The following is a 23,522-nucleotide window of genomic DNA, read 5'->3' as shown; positions in this document are numbered from 1 at the left end:
TTGGGGACAAGAATGTTCTCGAGATGGGGGTATTGTCACGTACAGAAGAAGGAAGTATAAGAATAAGTGAATTGATTAATTAGTTGTGATGGTAGTTGAAATTGTTGTAGCTTTCTGTTAGAGGTTGTTGGAGAAATTGTAGCCAGGGTTAGGCAGTTGTTTTTGGAGGGAAAGTGGCAATAAATAGGGCTGTGAGATATTGTAAAGATTCATTCAAATTCTCAATGAAATATTATCTTCTTCCTTACAATTCTTTTCTCTCTCTCTCTCTCTCTCTCTCTCTCTCTCTCTCTTCTTTCTGATTTTCTGTTCTTTTAATTTCAACTCTGAAATAACTGCTTGTTAGGGTTTCTACCTAACATTATTTTCACCAATTTATCCATAACCCACGTAGAAAATGCTCAGTTTTTAGAGAAAATGACTATTGGAATATATTCTTGAATTTTTTTTCTAAGAGGCTAAATGAGATCTCTTTTCCTCCCTCAAGGTTTTCATAAGCGAATAGAAATTTTATTGGATTGTTCTCATTTGTTTTATTTTATTTTATTTTAATTAGAGAAATATGGAGAAAGCAAGTTTCTTTACTAACCAACAAGCAACAACAATTTTTACAACTTGAAAGCTTGATTTAGTTAGTTTAATAGCTATCTGCTGCCAATTATATTCTTCTTGTCATTAACCCTCATAAAGTTAATTTTCTTTATTAGAATATCTTTGTTGTTTAGTCTACGCAAATAAAGCTAAAATAATTTGTAGTTTTGACAATTTTATCTCAATGTCAAATTAAACTTGATTGCATTGTCATGAGAATCGGATTGGCCAAGCTGGTTTGATCAAAAGCCAGATCAGTGACTTGTCTGGTTTAAGAGTGAAACTCTATTTTTAAGAGAATCGGGATGACTATTATGAGCCGGTGGATAACCAGGTGAACCGGCCAACCCGATTATTCAAAACGTATTGATCAACTCAATAAAAAATATTTTGAGGGAAGCTTGAGGAAGGACTCGAACCTGCACCCTAGTAATCCCAAATTATAATTTTCTTTTTTTTATTAGAATGTTAGTAATTAATCATTTCTCTCCATATTATGTCTCTAAAATGTCCATGCATTGTAATTATGTCCAATCAGTCAAAATTAGTTAAAATTGAATTTATAAATAATAGTTTATCATTGATTTGAATAAAAAGAGTTTAATTGCAACTATTGAGGAATGAGTTGCAGCTAATTTTGACTTAATTTTTTTACTCAAATTAGTGATAAAATGTGATTTTCTTTATTTTACTTTTGATTGATTGGATAAAATTTTAATTAATTTTTAAAATTAAGACAAAATTATTAAGAATAGAAGTTTTTGATAAAATTGAATAAATAAATAAAAGATTTATTTTATTTTACTAATTTATTTTGCCATTAAGCCTTACTAGAATAAAATGCAACTCATTTGCTTGTATGAAATGAGGGTCTTATGTTTATTACCAGCATACATGTAAAATGACTCACAAAGACTATTAAATTGAAATGTAGCTGATGTAATCAAGTCAACGCCATGCCCAAGTCATCAGATTTGCCATCATCCTGGTCCTGTTCAACTGATTTTGCAATCTCATCATCTCAAGCTGATCTTCCATCATCTGGTTTGCTGCTTGCCTAATTGGATCCAATGCATCATTAACTCTTATTGGTTGCCCACCCGCTGTATCTGGCTGGTTTTGATTTAATCCTGTCCCTTGATCAGTCTTCACACAGTTCAAATGGCAATCAAACCCACAATCAACACATTTGTAGATCCAAAAACGCTTGTCCACTCCACCACCGCACACATCACACACAATGGAAATGTTCCCATCATAAGGAACATCAAAGGTGAGTTTAAGCTCATGAGGGTGTGCATCAATAACTACTGTGCTAGGCAAATTGGCACAATGGGTATGCAAATCAAACTCACATTCAGCACAGCTAAAGCTGAAGGAGCTTCCAGGAACCCCACATGCATTGCATGAATAGGACCCATAAGGGTATGTTGGGGTAGGAAGGAGTGTTAGTGGGTGAGAATTGTGAGATGGGTGGTGAAGCCAGCGAGGTAGATTGAGGCATTGGTCATGGAGGAAATATTTGCATGAAAGGCAACCATGAAATGGTTCAGTAGCAATGATGAGTCTTTCACAGGCCTTGCACTTGATTTCTTCACTTTCTTCATTAAAGTGATGAGGTATCAAGAGATGTCTATGGCTGAAATGTTGATATTCCATCTCTCTTTTAATTTTCTGTCTCTTCGTGATTTGGAGGTTTACAATTTTTATATGGAACTCATATGCAGTTCACAACCAAACAGGCTTGTTCTGAAGTCAAGGTCAATTGCAATTTTAAAATTGAGGCTTGAAGATGTGCAGCTTCCATTGACCCATGAAGGCTTGCTTGTTCATAGAAAGCGGCATTTTATGCTGAAATATAATGGTATGGAAGGATGGAGTGATTGATGATAATTTTTAGAGCTGAAATTATGGGTATGTAATTTTAATTGATTTCAACTTGTTGGGTTTTACTCTTTTCATTTTCAACTCAGGCCAATCTTTATAATAGTGATTCAAGATAATTGCACATGGTTATGATTTTATCAGAAAATTAAGTCAGCCACAATCGCCCAAAAAAAATTCTGTGGAAAACATTAGAAGTATTCTGTACAACATTGCGTAAGATGCTGAATGGATTGTTTATTTGACTTAAACTAATAAAGAAAGGCAACCATGAGATGGTTCAATACGGTTGACAAGTCTCTCACAAGCCATGCACATGCGATTCATGTCTTCTTCTTCATCATCATCATCCTAGTGAAGAGGTATCAAGAAATGTCTATGGCAGAAATGTTGAGATTCTCTCTCTCTTTTTGATTGCTGTATGTATGACCTATGTACTTATGGGTACAAATTTTTGTGATGGTGTTAGGTAGGCAAGTCATGTGGTATAGAATTAAACAGGCTTATTCTGAAGTCAGGGTCAATTGCAATTTTTAAATTCATGCTTGAATACATCTTCCATTGATTCTGTTGTAAGTTACTCTTTCTTGCAGAACCATAAAGTCAAGGTCAATTGATAGGAAGATCTTCCAGAATATTCCAGTTATATTCTTTGTTCAACAAATGCTGCGTCCTTGAATCAGAATCTGTATATAATCTTTCTAACTGTGCTATTCAGTTCTCCGTTAGAAGTTGCTCACGCTCCTTTGGATCTCATCTAGAGAAATTGTTAGCCTTTGAAAGCTTATTTAGAAACTAGAAATTTTGCAAGAATTTAATTTAATTGATTTACATTTTGTTAATTCTCATATTTTGAAAACATAATTTTTCTGCTTTAAAAACTATAATTCAATTCAATTGATTTTTTTTAATTAATTTTTATATTTGAAATAAAAAATTTAAATTTTTTAAATTTAAAAAATTTATTTAAAAATAAAAACATAAATAAATATCATTGAATGAAAATTCAATTGAATTCTTCTCTTGTAAATTATTTATTTTAATAAATAAAAAAAATCATTTTAACTTAAAAAATAATTATTTTAAAGAAAACCCAAATAAAGTAAAAAATTATGATTGTGTAAAAATTTAATTTTTTTTTATTACAAATGCTTTATTCCAAAGGAAGTTTAAGCGAGCCTTGGCTGAAGAGTTTATGCAGAATTGTTAATTTTGCCCTCCGATTTTTCATACCATTTTATGTAGGCCAGGCTATGGACGGGATTCGGCTCAAAACCAGCTTGGAATCGTTGATTTTGATTCATTGAGAGTATGAACTTGAACTCATCCCAAAGGTCCTCCCATGGTTTTGATTTCAATTTAGATTCAACCTGATTTGATCCAATATTTTTTTTTCATTTGTAAATAAAATCAGTTCCAAATTGATTCAATCGCTGTTGAAGTCAACCAAAAAGTTGACCGTTTTCAGTCTAATTTAAACCAATTCAATTTCTATCTAACATACAGCATAACCAAACCGTTTTCAGTCTAATTTAAACCAATTCAATTTCCATCTAACATAGAGCATAACCAAACCGGCCAAGCCAAATTTTACTTTCTTTTTTTTTTCAATTTTCTTTTAAAAAAATAAAATAAACAAATTCTAGGTGTTACTGCTCTTGCCACTAAATTATTTGATTTAATTAAAGACCCAAAATTAAAAATAATTTATTTAAATTAAAGAAATAAATTATCTCAATATTATTATTTATTTTTAAACAAAAATTGGAAACTTATGTGATTCACCTTAAAATAAAACAATTTATCACACTAATTTAAGCCATAAATTATATTATAATAAGAGAATTTATTATTAATTTTAAACCATAAAGTATCTATTTTTAAAATAAAAATCAAGAGTTTATTTGATTTATGTATATTTTATTTTTATATTTATTTTTTTTATGATTGTAATTCACAAATGAATAATTTAAATAATATTGAGATAATATATTTATTTATTTTTTATACTACATATGTGTTTTCGGGCAATTATATCAGGACCCTGCTCGCAATGAGTCGACTCACTAAAGACAGCAATATCTAAGAATAAGTTGACTTGATTATATGAACCCTAATCTCCCCTAAATTCTCCAAATTTTTCAAATTATCGAAAAGAAACAAATGTAGGTATATGCCATATAATACAAAATTTTCAAATAATCGATAAGAAACAGATACAGATAGATGCCAAAATTTTCAAATAAAGAAAATGAATCAAAATTGATAAGATCACTTAGGTCGTTAAAATCACTGGGGTGTCTGGAAGACCAAGGGCGTGTCTCTCCCTTTTCAGATGAGAAATTCTTCAACTAAATCTTGTTTTGGCCTCCTCCTCCTCTCTCTCTGAATGTCACAAGGCCTATTGGATGAGAAAAGAGCATCAGAAAGCATCTCACAGCCTCTAGTGTGCCTAAAGTGAATCCCATAGCTACCCATGCGCTCTCCTTGAATCTCACAGACCCCCTTGCGCCGCCTACCTCTAATCTCACAAGAAGACATGAGATGTTCTGCCTCTATGCACAATATCCATTTTTCATCAATTCTTGCATTAAATGAATACATTTCAATTAAACAGAAGAAATTAACTTAATTAAACTATGAAATGCAAATAAAAATTAATTAAAAGACTAAATATTTACAAAGATTAATAAAATTTACCCTATAATTATACTATTTATCAGCTGCCACTCCTCCCATTTCCAAGGATCAATAGAAAACAGAAGAAATTGTAGATTGAGATGTTCTGCCTCAATCTACAATATCCATTTTTCATCAATTCTTGTATAAAATGAATACATTTCAATTAAAAACAGAAGAAATTAACTTTTAACTTAATTAAACTATGAAATGCAAATAAAAATGAATTAAAAGACTAAATATTTACAAAGATTAATAAAATTTACCCTATAATTATACTATTTATCAGCTGCCCCTCCTCCCATTTCCAAAGATCAATAGAAAACAGGATGAGTTTTTTCACTAGATTATGTGTTCATCTTTCAGTGTTGTATAGCCCCTCATGCATTGGTTTTCTGGGAAAGAAAAAATTGGTTAGCATTAGTAAACTGATAACTCGATTCCTTTGTCAGAAAGAGAAAATCCCAATTGTTTAAAACAAAAATGGGATACAAGTAATTGCAGCAATCATTGGTATATAAAAGAATGCAATCAGAATTACTGGAACTTCACACTATAAAACAATGCAAAAGAATGCAAGGTACAGAGAAAAGGCACAATAGTTATATGCCTATAAAATAAGTTCAAATTGGATTAAACTAGCAACCAGAACTACATAACTATAAACAGTCAAAATAAAAAACAAGCACTGCACAACAGGGAGGACGTAGCGTCACTTGAACTTCTTCTGCATTTGTGTCATGGAGAAGTGACATGGGTTCTGATTCTGCTAGAGCGCCTAACTGGAGTAAAAAACTCTTCTTCTCCATTTCCCTTGAAAACCAAAACAATAAATCAGGAAAAAAGAAGATATAAAAAAATTTTGAAATATTGTTAAAATGCAGGTACAAGTTACAAAAAGTGAAAAAAACAAAGTTCAAATTTTTGACTCACTGACGGTGAAATTTGATAAAAGGACTAACTTGTTTCTTATTAAAAAACAGAGGGACTAAACTGTGATTTTATTATAATTGGAGACTAAATTGTAAATTACCCTAATAATAAATGAATAAATACTTACATTCTTGCTGAGAATTTTCTCATATGTGGTAAAACTTCCATAAGACAGTGACCCTGTAGAGTAGTCGGATGAAGCTAGAGATTCTCTCTTGGAGTTCTTTCGAGGCTTCCTTTCATGGCTATGAGCTTCTCTTGTCCCTTTCTTTCCTTCCTTGCTATAAGATGAGATGTACTCGAAACTACTCATTTCTGATGGACATGACTCTCCAACTGTTTCAACCTCTGTTGTCCTCTCCTGGAATGTGTGTGCCGCGGTCACTGACAGGGGACTGTAATCCAGTTTCTTGGTCAGTGGCGCTTGATCATCTATTGTAATTGCGACATTTGGTCTGGTGGATGTTTTATTCTTCACATGAGTGAAAGCAAAAGCTGCAAGTAGACCCAAAACAAGCAAGGAAATACCCTTGACTAGCTGCAAGTCCACTGATTCTGAACGCTTTGGATACTTCATTGCAGAATATGAATCTAAGCTTTTAGGTTTGTTCCCTGCTATGGAGAACTCCGTTTCAGCTGAACTCTTATCATTTTCAGCTGGAGGTTGTACAGAATAAGAGTCTTCTGTCTGAATTTCAGCAGCCTGTGAGATTGGAACTGGCAGGTTTACAACATCTCTTTTACTTTGCAGCTCACCAATGCTACCAGAAGTTTCCACACTTTTTTGGGTCACCTCTGTAGTTGTATTACTGGGTTTGGTCACTTCAGTCTGCAGAGTCATATTTACTTCTTCAGATTCCAGAACACTACCGTCCACTGAAACATCAAGGTTGTCATGTGCTGCAATCACTTCATCCTCATATTCTTGGTCATTCTTTTCTTCTTCTACAGATTCTTCAATATTTTCATCAGTTTCCTTCTCATCTCCTTCTAGTTCTCCAACGTTCTCATCAGTTTCCTTCTCATCTCCTTCTAGTTCTTCAATGTTCTCATCAGCTTCAATTGGTTGAACCTCCTCTTCTTCCAATGATTTAATATTAACCTCTCCCTCCCTTGGCAGCCTTAACTCATTCCTTTCGTACTTGACTGCTGCACCAAAGGGACTATCATCCCCCAAAAGGCAATTATTATCAACCAAGCTATCCTCTAGCAAAGTGGTCAAGTTGGCAAACTGTAATGGACCAGGTTTGAGCCATTCTCTGAAGCTGAAGATCAGATTATTAATATAAGAGAAAGAATCATATATCCATTGCCGAAACTTCTGAGCTAGACCTTCCAAATTGTCTCTGATGAATTCTGAGATTTCAGGTGGCACATACGGATTAGGGAAGCTTAAATTATTAAGTATAGAAGGGTCCATAACTGGTGAATTAGTGACTGAGGCCCACAAACAAGCAATAGCCAGGATCAAAAGCAAAGCATTGAACTTTGTTTTTGTAAAGAAATGTCGCTTAGACACCCTTTTTGCTTCAGCAACCTCCTCAGATACACTCATGGGATTTGGTCCAGACACAAGCAGCTCTTCTTCTTCTTCTTCTTCTTTGTTCACCACATCACCTGACGAAGCATCTTCAGATTCTTTCTGGGAATAATCAGACAGGGTTTCTTCTTCTGTAATTTCAGCATCTGAAGTTTCAGATGCAGAACTCTCCTCAAGCTGCTTGCCATCTCTTTCCTTGTTTAGATACAGCTGGATTCGTGGGTTAGGCTTATAATGAAGAAATTGAGGCCTTGGCGAGAGGTAATTAGTCTTGGGATCGTAAGGAGGCAATGATGGATCCGCATCAAGAGGTGCCAAAGGACAGGCCCTTGGACTAATCTTAAAACTTGGATCAAGATTAACACAATCATTTTCAACAGCTGCACTTTCTGATAACGAATCCCATTCATCTTTAGTAATTGAAAAAGGTACCATAGAATCAAAATCTTCACTATGTGTCAAGTTATCTTTGTCCTCCAAACGAGTAATTGTTGGATCAAGTGAGACCTCCTCCTTCTGACTGAAGTGAGACCTCCAACCCTTTTCCACAGTTATACTTTCTGGTAACTCCCAATCATCTTTAGTACTTGAATGTACCATAGAATCAAAATCTTCATTACTTTTTGAGGTGTCCTTATCCTCCAAATAAGTGATTGTTGGATCAAATGAGACCTCTTTCTTCTGATTCAAACCTTTTTCAGGCTTCAAATCCAAATCTTCCTTCACAGGGTTTTTACAATCAGAGAATGAAACAGAAGTACAAGTTGGCTCATTCCTCTCAGTCAGGATTTTCTTTCTTGGGGATGCATTTATTTTTGAGGTTGCAGAGATTGTTGGAGACATGAAGTTCTTCGTACCCTTTGAAGAAGCTGGCGATCGAACTCTGGCCTGCTTCAAATTTTGATCTTTACTGTTTTCTTTGTCCTCGGAATCATGCAAGGACACTACTATATTTTCTCTGCCAATGGAGCTTCTTCGAGGATGATCTGCCACTCAAAGGAAGAGTAATACTAATCAGAACCAGGAAGCCAAATTAGGCCACACAATTTGGCTGCTATGAGAAGTGAAGAAATTATAAACTTTACGCCAACCTTATATACTAGAAAAACCAGATTCTAAACAAACATTATCTACTCTATTCTTTCTGAGGTAACGTTTGTTTCAAAATATAATATTTGCTGATAAAATTTTCCCAAGAAAATGAAGATCCACTCTCACGACATTGTTTTGCACGAAATTGTACCAACAAACTAGCCTCCATCAAAGTAAAAAGATAGCAGACAATCAATTTTCCTATCCTTTAACATATTCTCTCCCTATTTTCTTGATAATTAAACAAATCATTATGAACATCTGATTCCACAGCCTGAAAAATGCATAAATTCATGCCAAGACTACTTTTTCTACAAAATCAAACAGATAATTAGATGAAACCCGCATGCAATTATTCATAACCCGCATGCTACAGTCACTAGTTAACTAGAATTATCTACTCCCTATTTAAAACCAAAATAACAAATACCCATTAAGTCTTTCTCCTCATCCCATCATTTCTTCCAATTTCTCATCAACCAAACAGAAAAACAAAAAATAAAACAAAAGAAGGAAAAGTAACAAACCTAACGGACTATTAGCGGGAGTATTGGGGTTAAAGCCGGGCCTTTGACTCGTAATAATAGAAGGTTTCGTAAATGGGCTTCCGCTAAAACTCCTCCTAATGGGGTTGTCAACCTCTGAGTTTCTTGGATTAGATGGCCTGCTAGGTATTGGAAAGAAAGAAGAAGAGTTTTTGCTTGGAGGTGCAGCCATGGATGGCGGATTTTCTGTATTGGAAAGAAGAAAATTTCTTTGAATGGAAAAGAATTAAAGAATTGAGTCTTTGAATGGTAAGGTTATGAATTCGCAGTATCTGGCAGGATTTGATTAGAAGGAGATACGAGGGCTGTTTACAGAGGGAAATGGAAATGATAACGGCTAGTTTTGGAAATGAATCGCGGCCCTTGGGGATTTCAATAATGGGTTTTTGACCGTTGAAAGGAGAGGATTTGAATAGTGAAAAGGTTCAGGAGCCGTTAGATTGTGTGCGCTTGGTTGTTCATGATTTTGCACAGAGAGAGACAGAGAGAGAGAGAGATGATGTGGCCGTTTATAAATGAGATTTATTTAGTTACTTATTTTAATTTTTCCCCATAGAATAAAATAGCTTGAATTGTGTTTCGCTTGACAGTGATTCGAATCCCAATTCTTACAGTCTCTTAAAATCTAATTTTTTGAGGCCTATTATTGTGCACGATCCTTGGAGAATTGAATCGAACTAAAGAATTATATTGAATCGACAGAAATCGTACTAAATCGAATTTATTTGGATACTTTAATTCAATTTTGATTCTTTACTGATAATCGAATCAGAATCGTATCGAAACTAAACTAAAATCGTATTTAACCGAAATCGAACTAAGAATAGAATTTGTATATATGTTTTCTTATATTTTTTTTTAATATGTATTATATACTTTCAATATAATTATATATACTTATGCATATATATATAATTATGAACTAAATATAATTTAATATTACATTTTATTTTTCTATATTTTCTTAATAATTTTAGTTATAAATACGTTAAATTACCTTATCATTTTTAATTATAAATATACTATTATCTTATATATATATATATTAATTATTAATTATATTTGTATCTTATAGTTAAAAATTATATGATTAATAAATAATTAAAATTATATTATATGATATACTATTATATTATATAATATATTTAATCTTAATTTATATATGTATATTATAATTAAAGATTATATAATTTATGTATAGTTAAAGATATATTATATGATATATTATGTATTAATAATTCAATTCAAAACTTAAATGATAATTCAAGTATGACTTTTTAAGAAAATAATTACATAAAATTATTTTAAGAACTGAGAGCCGAACTAGAATCGTACCGAACCAAATTGGAACCGAAGAACCGAGAACTGTACAAAACTAAAATCGAAACAATGAAGAACCGAACCGGAACCGTACCGAAAATTTAAAATTTCAGTTCAGTTCCGATTCTTAGAAAAATCCCGAACTGAATTGAAACTGAACACCTCTAATTCTAACTTTGTGCTAAAAATTGTAATGAAATTTTATTATTTAGTTTTTATATTTTAATAAAATTAATTATTTAATTTTTATAATTTTTAAAAATATATTATTTAATTTATGTATTTTATTTTTAAAAATTATTTAATTTCTTCATTAATTTTTTTATTATTCAAACTACTATTTAATACTTTTATTTTAAGTAAACTAATTAGTTAATCCTTATATTTTAAAAAATATTATTATTTAGTTTTTTTATTTTAGTAAAATTAATTAGTTGATCAACATATTTTAAGAAATATATTTTTTGATAAAAATATAAATTTTGCTATGTGAAAACTAAATATGAATTAATATATATTTTTAAAATTTTTTGATTCTCTGAATATTATTTTTATATTTTCTCTACTTGAAAGTAATTTTCCTTGATTATTTAAAAATTTAAGAAAAATGATTAATATTTTTATGTAAATAGCTTATATTAGGGGTGACTATAGTTTAGGAATCATCGATTATGATTTTTAAACTACTGATTCAGATTCAATGAAACCATAAACTGTGAAAATCCATATATATTTATTATTATTTTATTTTAATTAGCTAACAATAATTTAATATATTTATAAAAATATATATATATTTTATTAGATGGTCTGCTTATTTATTTTTAGATATATATATTATTTTTGAAATTAAATATATATCTGCAATCTTAACAACCCAGTTCAATAATAACTCTTATCCCATTCTACACCTAATAGAACTCTTGAAATATATATATATATACCCTAATCATCTCTTCTGCTAAATTTTGCTCTCAAAACTTGTTTGTCACATCCTTTTTCTATCAAATATTCTCAACAGAGAATTCCTAAATTTTTACTTCTCTATTCATCATATTTGATTCTGTTTTCAAGGTAAGAATTCTCATTTCTTATTTAATAATGGGTGAATCTAATTTTATTTTATTTTATTTTATTATTATTTTTTATCTGTTACAACTACTCTAAAAAAATTATTTTCGATCATTAGTATTAAATTGAATTGATCATAATTATTATTAGATAATAATTGATTATTATATATATATATATTTGTTTTTGGAAGCGTCCCTGTTCACATAACAATTGAAGCGTTCCGTCCACGTCCACTGTTCACCGAATTATGAATTCGTCTCTGTTCACCCAATCATTATATATATATATATATATATATATATATATATTAAAGTTATTTTATTTTATTATTATTTAATATTTTTCATTTATTTTTGGGTATGTAGGAGATTTAAATATTCATTCTGTCAGCTGAAATTGTCTCTCTTTAATTGAAAATAACTACTGTCTTGGAAGTTCCAGGTGAGTGGTAATTATAGTACATGACACCATTTTTGTCCCTTTTAAAATTTCTTAGTATTAAGTTTGTTATTAAATGAAATTTTAAATCAATATTTTAACAAAGATTTTATATGTGATTTTCTAGAGTTTTATTTTATTATTGAATTTTATCTCGATTTTGATTAAATAATTGATTTTATCAACTATCTCTGCATTAGACCCATTAGGATTCCGGGAACAGGCCTTTAATGTATTTATATTTATTGATATTTGACTATAAAATTTACTTATGTGTTACTGAATTGATTTGATTTTATTGAATTGATTTGAGATTGATTTGATTTTATTGAATTGATTTGAGATTGATTTGATTTTATTGAATTGATTTGAGATTGATTTGATTTTATTGACTCTCTGAAACCATTGAAATACACTATTGGAATTGCACTATCAGTTATTATTTGCTATCTAAAATTTTTATTTATTTTGATTGATTTGTACAAATTGATTTTCTGCTTTGAATTGGTACCTGTGCCCAATATCTATTTCTGTTATCTGGCCCCGCCGTGTGGACTATCACGGTATTAGGTTGCATTGTTGAGTCATGCATCATTGCAGTTTATGGTTTGCATTAGTATCATATGCATTGATATATGAGAAGGAGGAGGAAGGTATCTGATATCTGGTAGCGCGCTTACCATATGGCCTTTGGTGATATGGGGTATCATCACCCTGGTGCACTGTACCATAAAATTTTTATTGAATGAATTTATTTTATATATATGTTTTATGAAATTATTTTATTAATGATTTTGACAGCATGAGCATAATTTTATTGAATAGAAAATTTATTGTGAAATTAATCAAGCGCCGCCTGCTCCTATTCCGCTGTGTGCTATAATTATCATTCATCGAGCATCTAGCTCAAACCACGTTTTCTCGTCATATCCTGCTTTGCATCAAGAGAATTCGCAAATTGATCCAAATATTCAGTCCATTTTCTGGAGAGGGACAACTTTAATTTGTTCTCATGGTATGCCCGAATTCATGTTTTCTCGGGCTAATAATTAGTTTAGTTTATTGAACAGTTTAAGTTTTTATTTGAAATCTATAGAGACTCCGCAGTTTACTTATGGGATATTTATGATGTTATTCAGCATTTTGTTTATTTGGATTTTGTCTATTTTTAGGATTAGTAAGTAACAATATATTCATTCAAGATACTCTGATAAGGCTTGCATGATTTAAAAATACTTAAATTATGCGCCGGTCACGGTTCAAAATCTTGGGTCGTGACAAAGTTGGTATCAAAGCTCGGTTGAGGTCTAGTAAACTTGCGGAGCATAGGATCCTTAACGTCTTTTCAGTTTATCATTGCTTCAGATATCTGCGTCCTTTGTACTTTTTCACCTGTCTTAATTTGGCTCACATTTTCAAATTTAATGCTTGTTTATTAAAATGAATAGGTGCCTGGGTCTATTAGACGTAAGAGGAGAACTAAGGCCAAGGGTCTTAATGGTGCAAACCTTGATCCAACAGGGGAGGTACCACCCCAAACCATTAATCAGACATCTGAACAGACACCTATGGCTAAGACTGGGGCACAACCATTCCAATTAGCTACTGCAGCTCAAGCACCTAGGGCTGATCAAGTTATCGTGGGCGATCCGCAATGGATTGCATGCAGAAATCGTGTTGTTAATACTATAGCCGAGTACCTTACAACTCAACCACAAAGAACCGCTGGTTGGCTCTACTTCAAAGACCACCAGATAGGGCTCGATTCCTTGACTCTACAGACTTTCTCAAGCTAAAACCAAAGGAGTTCACTGGAGAGGATGCATTAGCTGATCCCTTAGATTTTCTAGATGACATGGAGAGGTGCTATGACACTATGGGTTGTAGTAGTGCTAGGATGGTGATGTTGGCAGGAAATCAGCTTAAGGGAGTTGCTCGTGAGTGGTATATCTCTAAGAAGAATGGGCGACCTGAAGGTTCTATCCTCTGGCCTGAGTTTCACTCTCTCTTCTTAGAGCGATTTCTCCCTCCTAGTGTTCAAGAGGCTAAGGCCTTGGAGTTTGAAACCTTGAAGCAATGTAAAATGACAATTACAGAGTATGAGATGAAGTTTACCAAATTATCCCGTTTTGGTAAACACTTGATTCCAAATGAGGAGAAGAAGGCTCGCAGGTTTGAAAGGGGCTTACGAGACAGGCTAATTGATCGTGTAGCTCCTTTATGACTACCTAAATATGAGGAGGAGGTTGATCGGGCTAGACAGATGGAGATAAATGATGATGAATGTTGGGCTCGTGAGCAGCGCAAGCGATTTAAGAAAGATAGTCAAGGTAATCAATTTAACACAGGACAGAGTCATCAGGGTTCTTATCAGGATAATAAGCAGGGTTCTCAGTCTACAGTTGGCAATAGGGCACATCAAGTCGAGTTAGTCGTGGACGGAGCAGAGGACACATGCGTGGAATGCTCAGATAACCAAATTAGCACCGAGCCTATTACCACTCTTTGTCAAGATTGTGGTAAGCCACATAAGGGCACTTGTCATTGGGTCACCGAGCATGCTTTAGTTGTGGATACCGGGACACCGTGAGACAGGATTGTCTTACTAGTGAGACAACTGCAGTGCCGGTCAAGCAACACATTCTCGCTCCTCTCAGTTCAACCAGCCACAAGATAGTGGTAGAAGTCAGGGTTTTGGTGGTCGTGGATAGGGTGGTAGAGGTTCTGGTGGTAGAGGATTTGCTCAAACTCAGGGACAGATATCTGGTGGTAGAGGTCAAGCTAGAGTTTTTGCTTTGACTCAGCAGGATGCTCAGGCATCTAATGCAGTAGTGACAAGTACACTTCCTATTTGCTCATTTGATGCTAGAGTACTGTTTAATCCTGGTTCCAGTCATTCCTTTATTTCTCCATACTTTTCCATGAGATTTAGTACACCACCTACTTTGTTAGAGTGTCCTTTATCTGTATCAACACCTATGGGGGATGCAATAGACACTGATATGGTGTATAGGGGATGTATAGTTCACATTGGAGATAGGGAATTAGTTGCAGACCTTGTTTCTTTGGATATGTTTGAGTTTGATGTGATTTTAGGCATGGATTAGTTAGCCACTTATCATGTTTCATTGGATTGTCATAATAAAGTTGTACTCTTTAAAATTCCTGGGGAGGCAGAATTTCAATTTCAGGGAGATCGCAGTATGGCCTCTAGTAATCTTATCTCTGTAGTGAGTGCTAGATGATTATTGTGAAAGAGGTGTAAAGGGTATCTAGCTTATGTTAGAGATGTTCAGGTAGAAGGTGTAGGTTTGGATAATGTTGCAGTGGTTAAAGAGTTTCCTGATGTGTTTTCAGAAGATTTATCAGGTTTACCCCCGGAGGTAGAGTTTGGTATAGACTTAGTTCCTAGAACTGAGCCCATATCTATGCCACCTTATCGTATGGCACCCGCAGAACTTAAGGAGTTGAAGGAGCAACTACAGGACCTACTAGATAAAGGATTTATTCGCCCTAGTGTTTCTCCATGGGGTGCTCCTGTGTTATTTGTACGGAAGAAGGATGGGTCTTTGAGAATGTGCATTGATTATAGGCAATTGAATAAGGTAACTGTGCGTAATAAGTATCCTCTTCCACGCATAGATGACCTGTTTGACCAACTTCAAGGTGCAAAGTATTTTTCCAAGATTGATCTTCGATCTGGGTATCATCAATTGAGGGTCAAGAAAGAAGACATACTCAAGACAGCCTTTAGGACTAGGTATGGACACTATGAATTTCTTGTAATGTCTTTTGGTCTTACCAATGCTCCAGCCACTTTTATGGATCTCATGAACAGAGTTTTCAAGCCTTTCTTAGATCAATTTGTTGTAGTGTTCATCGATGACATTCTAGTGTACTCAAAGAGTAAGGAGGAGCATGAACAGCATTTGAGAATTGTCCAGACCTTACGAGAACACAAGCTATATGCCAAGTTCTCAAATGTGAGTTTTGGTTAGATAGTGTGGCTTTCCTAAGCCATACAATATCTAAGGATTGGGTGTGCGTTGATAAGAAGAAAGTTGAGGCAGTGCTTCATTAGCCTAGACCCACAACTGTGTCGGAGATTCGTAGTTTCTTGGGTTTAGCAGGGTATTATAGACGGTTTGTTCAAGACTTCTCTCGTATTGCAGCACTTTTAACTAAGTTGACACAAAAGAATGTGAAATTTCAGTGGTCTGAGGCTTGTGAAAAAAGTTTTCAGGAGCTTAAGACTCGCTTAACTACAGCACCAGTGTTAGCCCTTCCATCTGGATCAGGTGGTTATGTAGTATATTGTGATGCTTCTAGGATTGGTTTAGGATGTGTTTTGATGCAGCATGGACGGGTTATTGCATATGCTTCTCGTCAGTTGAAAAGGCACGAGCAGAATTATCCAACTCATTATTTGGAAATGGCTGCAGTAATTTTTGCTTTGAAAATCTGGAGGCACTATTTATATGATGAGACTTGTGAAATTTTCACTGACCACAAAAGTCTCAAATATATATTTGACCAACGTGATCTTAATCTTAGGCAAAGGAAATGGGTAGAATTGCTGAAGGATTATGATTGCACCATACAGTATCACCCTGGAAAAGCTAATGTAGTGGCTGATGCTCTAAGCAGGAAGTCTTCTGGTAGTTTAGCCCATATATCTATCAAGATGAGGCCTTTGATTGGTAAATTACATGAGTTGCTAGATCAGGGAGTAGAGTTTAAAATCATAGCTGGATCATTCTTAGCACATTTTCGAGTTAGGCCTATCTTGATTGATCGAATTAAGGCGGCTCAAAAGAGGGATTCTCAGTTGTGTGAGATTATAGATAATATTCATCAAGGCCAAGCTCAAGGATTCATGTTGAATGATGATGGAGTTCTTCATTATGGCACTAGACTTTATGTCCCCAATGTTGATGAGTTGAGAAGAGAAATCATGGAGGAGGCACACCATTCTGCTTACACAGTACACCCAGGTTCAACTAAGATGTATCGTGATTTAAGGGAGCATTATTGGTGGGGTGGCATGAAGAGGGATGTTGTAGACTTTGTTGCTAAATGTTTGACTTGTCAACAGGTTAAGGCAGAACATCAAAGACCATCTGGGTTACTTCAGCCGTTGCCTATCCCTGAGCGGAAGTGGGAGCATATTGCCATGGACTTTGTTGTGGATTTACCTAGTACACGAGGTGGTTACAATGCAATTTGGGTGATAGTGGACAGATTGACAAAATCCGCTCATTTCCTTCCTGTGAAGACTACATATGACTTTGCTAAACTCGCACAGTTGTATATAAACAAGATTGTTAGTCTTCATGGAGTTCCAGTTTTCATTGTCTCTGATCGTGGTACTCAATTTACTTCTCGATTTTGGAAGAAATTCCAAGAAGCTTTAGGAACATGAGTAGACTTTAGAACTGCTTTTCACCCTCAGACGGATGGACAGTCAGAAAGGATCATACAGACATTAGAGGACATGCTTTGTGCATGCGTTATGGATTTTGGTGGCTGTTGTGATCATCATTTGCCTTTAGTGGAGTTTGCTTATAATAACAGTTATCAGGCAAGTATAGAGATGGCTCCATATGAGGCATTATATGGTCGAAAGTGCAGGTCACCGGTTTGTTGGGATGAAGTTGGAGAAAGAAGGCTTACTAGACCAGAGTTGATACAATTAACTTCAGAGAAGGTTCGACTAATTCGTGATCGACTTTTGACTGCTCAAAGTCGACAGAGAAGTTATGCTGATCCTAAGCGTAAAGATGTAGAATTTATGATTGGTGATCATGTATTTCTGAGAGTTTCCCCTATGAAAGGAATCATGAGGTTTGGGAAGAAAGGGAAGCTTAGCCCTCGTTTTGTTGGTCCATTTGAAATTTTGGAGAGAATTGAAGCAGTTGCCTACCGTTTAGCTCTTCCACCTGGTTTTGCACATGTATATCCAGTTTTTCATATTTCTATGCTTAGGAAATATGTACCAGATCCATCTCATGTTTTACAACCTCAAACCATGCAATTTAGGGATGATATGTCATATGAGGAGCAACCAGTAAAGATTTTAGATCGACAAATTAAAAAACTCCGGTCTAAGGAAGTGGCTTTGGTCAAAGTCTTGTGGCATAATCACTCAAGTAGTGAGGTCACATGGGAGGCAGAATCTGAAATGCGAGCTAAATATCCTCACTTATTTGATTCTTCAGGTTAGAATTTTGTCTATTCAAATTCGGGGACCGAATTTTTTTTTAAGGGGGGAAGTATGTGAAAATCCATATACATTTATTATTATTTTATTTTAATTAGCTAACAATAATTTAATATATTTATAAAAATATATATATTTTATTAGATGGTCTGCTTATTTATTTTTAGATATATATATTATTTTTGAAATTAAATATATATATGCAATCTTAACAACCCAGTTCAATAATAACTCTTATCCCATTCTACACCTAATAGAACTCTTGAAATATATATATATATATATATACCCTAATCATCTCTTCTGCTAAATTTTGCTCTCAAAACTTGTTTGTCACCTCCTTTTTCTATCAAATACTCTCAACAGAGAATTCCTAAATTTTTACTTCTCTATTCATCACATTTGATTCTGTTTTCAAGGTAAGAATTCACATTCCTTATTTAATAATGGGTGAATCTAATTTTATTTTGTTTTATTTTATTATTATTATTATTTTTTGATTTGTTACAACTACTCTAAAAAAAATTATTTTCGATCATTGATATTAAATTGGATTGATCATAATTATTATTAGATAATAATTGATTATTATATATATATATATATATATTTGTTTTTGGAAGCGTCCCTGTTCACATAACAATTGAAGCGTTCCGTCCGCGTCCCTGTTCATATATATATATATATTTGTTTTTGGAAGCGTCCCTGTTCATCCACGTCCACGTCCACTGAATACGTTCCTATGAATTTGTCTCTGTTCACCGAATTATGAATTCGTCTCTGTTCACCCAATCATTATATATATATATATATATATATATATATATATATATATATATATATATATATATTAAAGTTATTTTATTTTATTATTATTTAATATTTTTCTTTTATTTTTGGGTATGTAGGAGATTCAAATATTCATTCTGTCAGCTGAAATTGTCTCTCTTTAATTGAAAATAACTACTGTCTTGGAAGTTCCAGGTGAGTGGTAATTATAGTACATGGTACCATTTTTGTCCCTTTTAAAATTTTTTAGCATTAAGTTTTTTATTAAATGAAATTTTAAATCAATATTTTAACAATGATTTTATATGTGATTTTCTAGAGTTTTATTTTATTATTGAATTTTATCTCGATTTTGATTAAATAATTGATTTTACCAACTATCTCTGCATTAGACCCATTAGGATTCTGGGAACAGGCCTTTAATGTATTTATATTGATTGATATTTGACTATAAAATTTACTTATGTGTTACTGAATTGATTTGATTTTATTGAATTGATTTGAGATTGATTTGATTTTATTGACTCTCTGAAACTATTGAAATACACTATTGGAATTGCACTATCAGTTATTATTTGCTATCTAAAATTTTTATTTATTTTGATTGATTTGTACAAATTGATTTTCTGCTTTGAATTGGTACCTGTGCCCGATTCTGCTTTACGTTATCCGCCCCGTGTGGACTATCATGGTATTAGGTTGCATTGTTGAGTCATGCATCATTGCAGTTTATGGTTTGCATTAGTATCATATGCATTGATATCTGAGAAGGAGGAGGAATGTATCTGATATCTGATAGCGCGCTTACCATCTGGCCTTTGGTGATGTGGGGTATCATCACCCTGGTGCACTGTATCATAAAATTTTTATTGAATGAATTTATTTTATATATATGTTTTATGAAATTATTTTATTAATGATTTTGACAGCATGAGCATAATTTTATTGAATAGAAAATTTATTGTGAAATTAATCAAGCGTCTGCCTGTTCCTATTCCGTTGTGTGCTATAATTATCATTCACTGAGCATCTAGCTCAAACCACGTATTCTCATGCATTATCTGCTTTGGATCGGTAGAATTCTGGTGATCCAAATATTCAGTCCATTTTCTGGAGAGGGACAACTTTGATTTGTTCTCATGGTATGCCCGAAATCATGTTTTCTCAGGTTAATAATTAGTTTAGTTTATTGAACAGTTTAAGTTTTTATTTGAAATCTGTAGAGACTTCGCAGTTTACTTATGGAATATTTATGATGTTATTCAGCATTTTGTTTATTTGGATTTTGTCTATTTTTAGGATTAGTAAGTAACAATATATTCATTCAAGATACTTTGATAAGGCTTGCATGATTTAAAAATACTTAAATTATGCGCCGGTCACGGTTCAGAATTTTGGGTCGTGACATAAACTTGAATCAAACTGTCCACCATGGGACGGTTTGGAAGATGGTTATTAAACCATCGATTTTTGTTCAAACCCCAACTTAAAACGGTTTGAGAGGTGGTTCGAAAAAGAACAGTTCAAGACAATTTGAAAGGTGATTTAGAGACGGTTTAAGGGCGGTTTAGATAAAAAAAAAAAAGAAAATTTTTTATTAATTTAGAATTAAATTATATTCGTGAAAATATTTTAATGTTTCTTAAAAATCTTTCAATCAAAATAAAATAAGGAAAAAGAAAAAGAAATTAATTTATTTAAAAAAAATTAATAAGAGAAGGCTTTGACTTAACTAAAAATTAGGGATGAAATTAATTTTTTTAAAGAAATTAAAAAAAGGTACATGAACTTAATTTTGTTTATGTATTCTCTTGGTATTTAGAGAAATCAAAGTTTCCAATTCTATTACTTACCCTTTATTCTAAAAATTGTATGATAATTTGATAATTAAAAAAAGTATAAAAAAAATTAAAATAGAGGGCATTTGAAATTTGATTGATGATATAAAATAATAATAGAGTAATTGAGATAATATTGAAAATTTCAGTGAGCGTATAAAATAATAAAATAAAAAAATTAAGAGAGTATTTATAATTAAAAAGAATATAAAAAATAATTGTTTAAAGAATTTAAGAGAAATTGAGAATTAAAGAGAGTATAGTTAATAAATATATAGAAAATTTAAAATTTATGTAAATGAATCAGTAGTGGGGGTGAGGTATTTATTTAGTTTTTTTGTATTTAAACCGTTAGTTTGGTTCGGTTTGGAATTGTTGGTTCAATTTGGTTTGGAATCGCTAGTTCACAATTCATGAAAAATATGAACTTGAACCAAACTGCAGAAGAGCGATTTCAGTTCAGTTCAAAGCCAGTTCTGATTTGACCAATTTCAATCTAGTTTTGACAGAACTAGTTTTGATTCAAAACCAGATCGTATGTACCCCTAGCCTATACCATTTTTATCAAAAAATGAAAATAAAGAGATAATAGGGGGAGAAGGTGTGGGTATAGAAAAAAAGAAACATAGAGAGAAAAATAAGAGATGATAAGAAAGAAATAAGAGAAAGAAGATTATGGTAGTTTATGTATAAAAAAATAATTATAAAACTAAATAGTTAACCAATTTAAATTACGGATACTAACTAATGTGTTTTCTCAAAATATAAAGACTAATTAGTTTCACTAAAATAGAGGGAGTAAATATTAATATTAACTTATGAAAAAATTGATGGAGAGACTAAACAGTTTAACAGAAGTAAAATATAGGGACTAAATAATATATTTTTTAAAATATAAGGATTAAATAGTTAGTTTTATTAAACTACAGAGACTAAATAATAATTTATCAAATTATAATTGAAAATAAATAAATATGCAACTATTATAAGTTTATTTTATTTAAAACAAAGTTAATGACTCTTAAATTAAATATATATTATAAAATTTATATAAAATACATAATTAAAATAATAAATATTATCTTTGTAGGGTAAGTATTTAGGTTCGCTTTGCTTTATAGAAAATATTTTCTATATTTTCTTATTTTGGGAGTATTTAAGAAAATGATCTCGTGAAATGAATAAGTTATTTTTAAGAATAATGAGTCATCTTTCATTATTTATTTTTTAAATTTTGATGATTTTATTAAAATAAAATATAATTTTTATAAATAAATTATTTTTCACAAAAATCTTAACATAAAAATAATTAAACTCACTTTTCTACGAAAATAAGCTAGCCTTATAAGCCATTCAAACCACCAACGACAAATGAAAGTTTTTTACTAAACCCAATTCAATAGGGACCAAAACAATAGTGTATATGAAATGTAGACTCTTCATCTACTATGGATTTAATTCAGTCTAGAAAATAAAAATTCAATCACAAATTATACAATATATAAACTCTAAAATTATGTTTGGAAAAGCTTTTAAAGGGAAAGAAAAATAAAGAAAGAAAATAAGAAGAAAAAATAGAAGGAAAAGTAATCTTATTTTTCAGATATTGTTTGGATAAATGGAAAGAAAAAAAAAATAAAAGGAAATCTCCAAGAGGTGAGTTGGGATGGCAGGGGTATTTTTTCTCTTAATAAGTGGTTTCAAGCTCGAGTCCTATATATTAAATATCTTTAAAAACTTGAGAGGGAGTACTTTACTCCTTTTGTAGGCCAGCTTGACATGAATTTGAATTAGTTAGGTCAATGAGCTTCGGATATCAGGTGGTTTTTACTAAATATTTATTTATAAGTGAAATAAATATTTGTTAAAATCAATGTGACAAATTTTTGTATTTTTCTTTGGTTAAATAAACCCTTTTAACTTATGTCACACATTTTAAGATTAAAGTATAAAAATATAAATAACAAAATATTATTAAAAAATATAAAAAATATTATATTAATGTCTTATAATTAAATTGGCACAAAAAATATTAAGAATTATGATAAATATATCTTTTTATATATTATTCATCAATTAATCACACATATGATTATATAATTTTATTATGATAAAATATTATTATACTTTAATTTAATTTTAAATTTTATTAAAATGAATATTTAATAATTAAATTTGTATCTAATCAAATTATGTCACATTATAATCCCATAAGTTTTTATTATTTAACTATAGTTTAATATTTGTGTTGTTATATTATATAGCATTTTAATTTCTAAAAGTTTTTATATAAATGTTAAAAATTAGAGACAATAAAATTAGAATAGTTTTTGGTAATTTATTTTTTTTTTTGGAAATAAGCTCAATGTACATTTTAAGAATATTTAATTTAACATATTTTTAACTTTTAACATAATTTAATCATTTTACTTTTTGTTTCAGTTTAAATTGACCTAATTGATATACATGCACTATTTTTTAACGGAAATAAGCTTAATTTACCTCTTATATTTTTTAGGAATGTTTAATTTAGCTCATTTTTAATTTTTGAGTCCAATTTGGCCCTTTACATTTGATTT

At 31.8% G+C, this 23,522-nt stretch overlaps 3 protein-coding genes across 3 annotated transcripts; 1 reads left to right on the top strand and 2 right to left on the bottom strand.

Moving 5' to 3' along the window:
• Positions 1-1,319: 1,319 nt before the first annotated feature.
• Positions 1,320-2,257, bottom strand: LOC110660911 (protein VACUOLELESS GAMETOPHYTES-like). The gene has a single exon (XM_021819367.2). It carries the CDS (start codon positions 2,248-2,250, stop codon positions 1,540-1,542), a length of 711 nt encoding a protein of 236 aa, XP_021675059.1. The 5' UTR covers positions 2,251-2,257; the 3' UTR covers positions 1,320-1,539.
• A 3,415-nt stretch (positions 2,258-5,672) lies between these two features.
• On the bottom strand, positions 5,673-9,436 carry LOC110660913 (uncharacterized). The gene is made up of 3 exons (XM_021819368.2): positions 9,247-9,436; positions 6,215-8,613; positions 5,673-5,967 (listed from the first exon to the last, which is right to left on the bottom strand). The coding sequence occupies exons 1-3, from the start codon at positions 9,434-9,436 to the stop codon at positions 5,893-5,895; spliced, it is 2,664 nt and encodes an 887-aa protein (XP_021675060.2). The 3' UTR covers positions 5,673-5,892.
• Positions 9,437-17,647: 8,211 nt separating this feature from the next.
• LOC131182489 (uncharacterized) lies at positions 17,648-18,307 on the top strand (the record flags this gene model as incomplete). The annotated part of the gene is made up of 1 exon (XM_058152045.1): positions 17,648-18,307. A coding segment is annotated over exon 1 (618 nt), but the record flags the coding sequence as incomplete, so codon positions are not given.
• Between the last annotated feature and the right edge of the window lie 5,215 nt (positions 18,308-23,522).

The sequence above is a fragment of the Hevea brasiliensis genome, chromosome 8 (genome assembly GCF_030052815.1).
Source record: "Hevea brasiliensis isolate MT/VB/25A 57/8 chromosome 8, ASM3005281v1, whole genome shotgun sequence".
Lineage (NCBI taxonomy): Eukaryota > Viridiplantae > Streptophyta > Magnoliopsida > Malpighiales > Euphorbiaceae > Hevea > Hevea brasiliensis.
This window is presented reverse-complemented; position numbering and strand designations above follow the sequence as displayed.

Bases quoted from the DNA above. Each gene is read 5' to 3' on its own strand.
- LOC110660911 (XM_021819367.2), bottom strand. From the start codon at position 2,250: ATGGAATATCAACATTTCAGCCATAGACATCTCTTGATACCTCATCAC.
- LOC110660913 (XM_021819368.2), bottom strand. From the start codon at position 9,436: ATGGCTGCACCTCCAAGCAAAAACTCTTCTTCTTTCTTTCCAATACCT. The intron at 8,614-9,246 runs GTTTGTTACTTT...TTTGAGTGGCAG, and splicing joins TCCCGCTAATAGTCCGTTAG to ATCATCCTCGAAGAAGCTCC. The intron at 5,968-6,214 runs GTAAGTATTTAT...TTGGTTTTCAAG, and splicing joins AGAAAATTCTCAGCAAGAAT to GGAAATGGAGAAGAAGAGTT.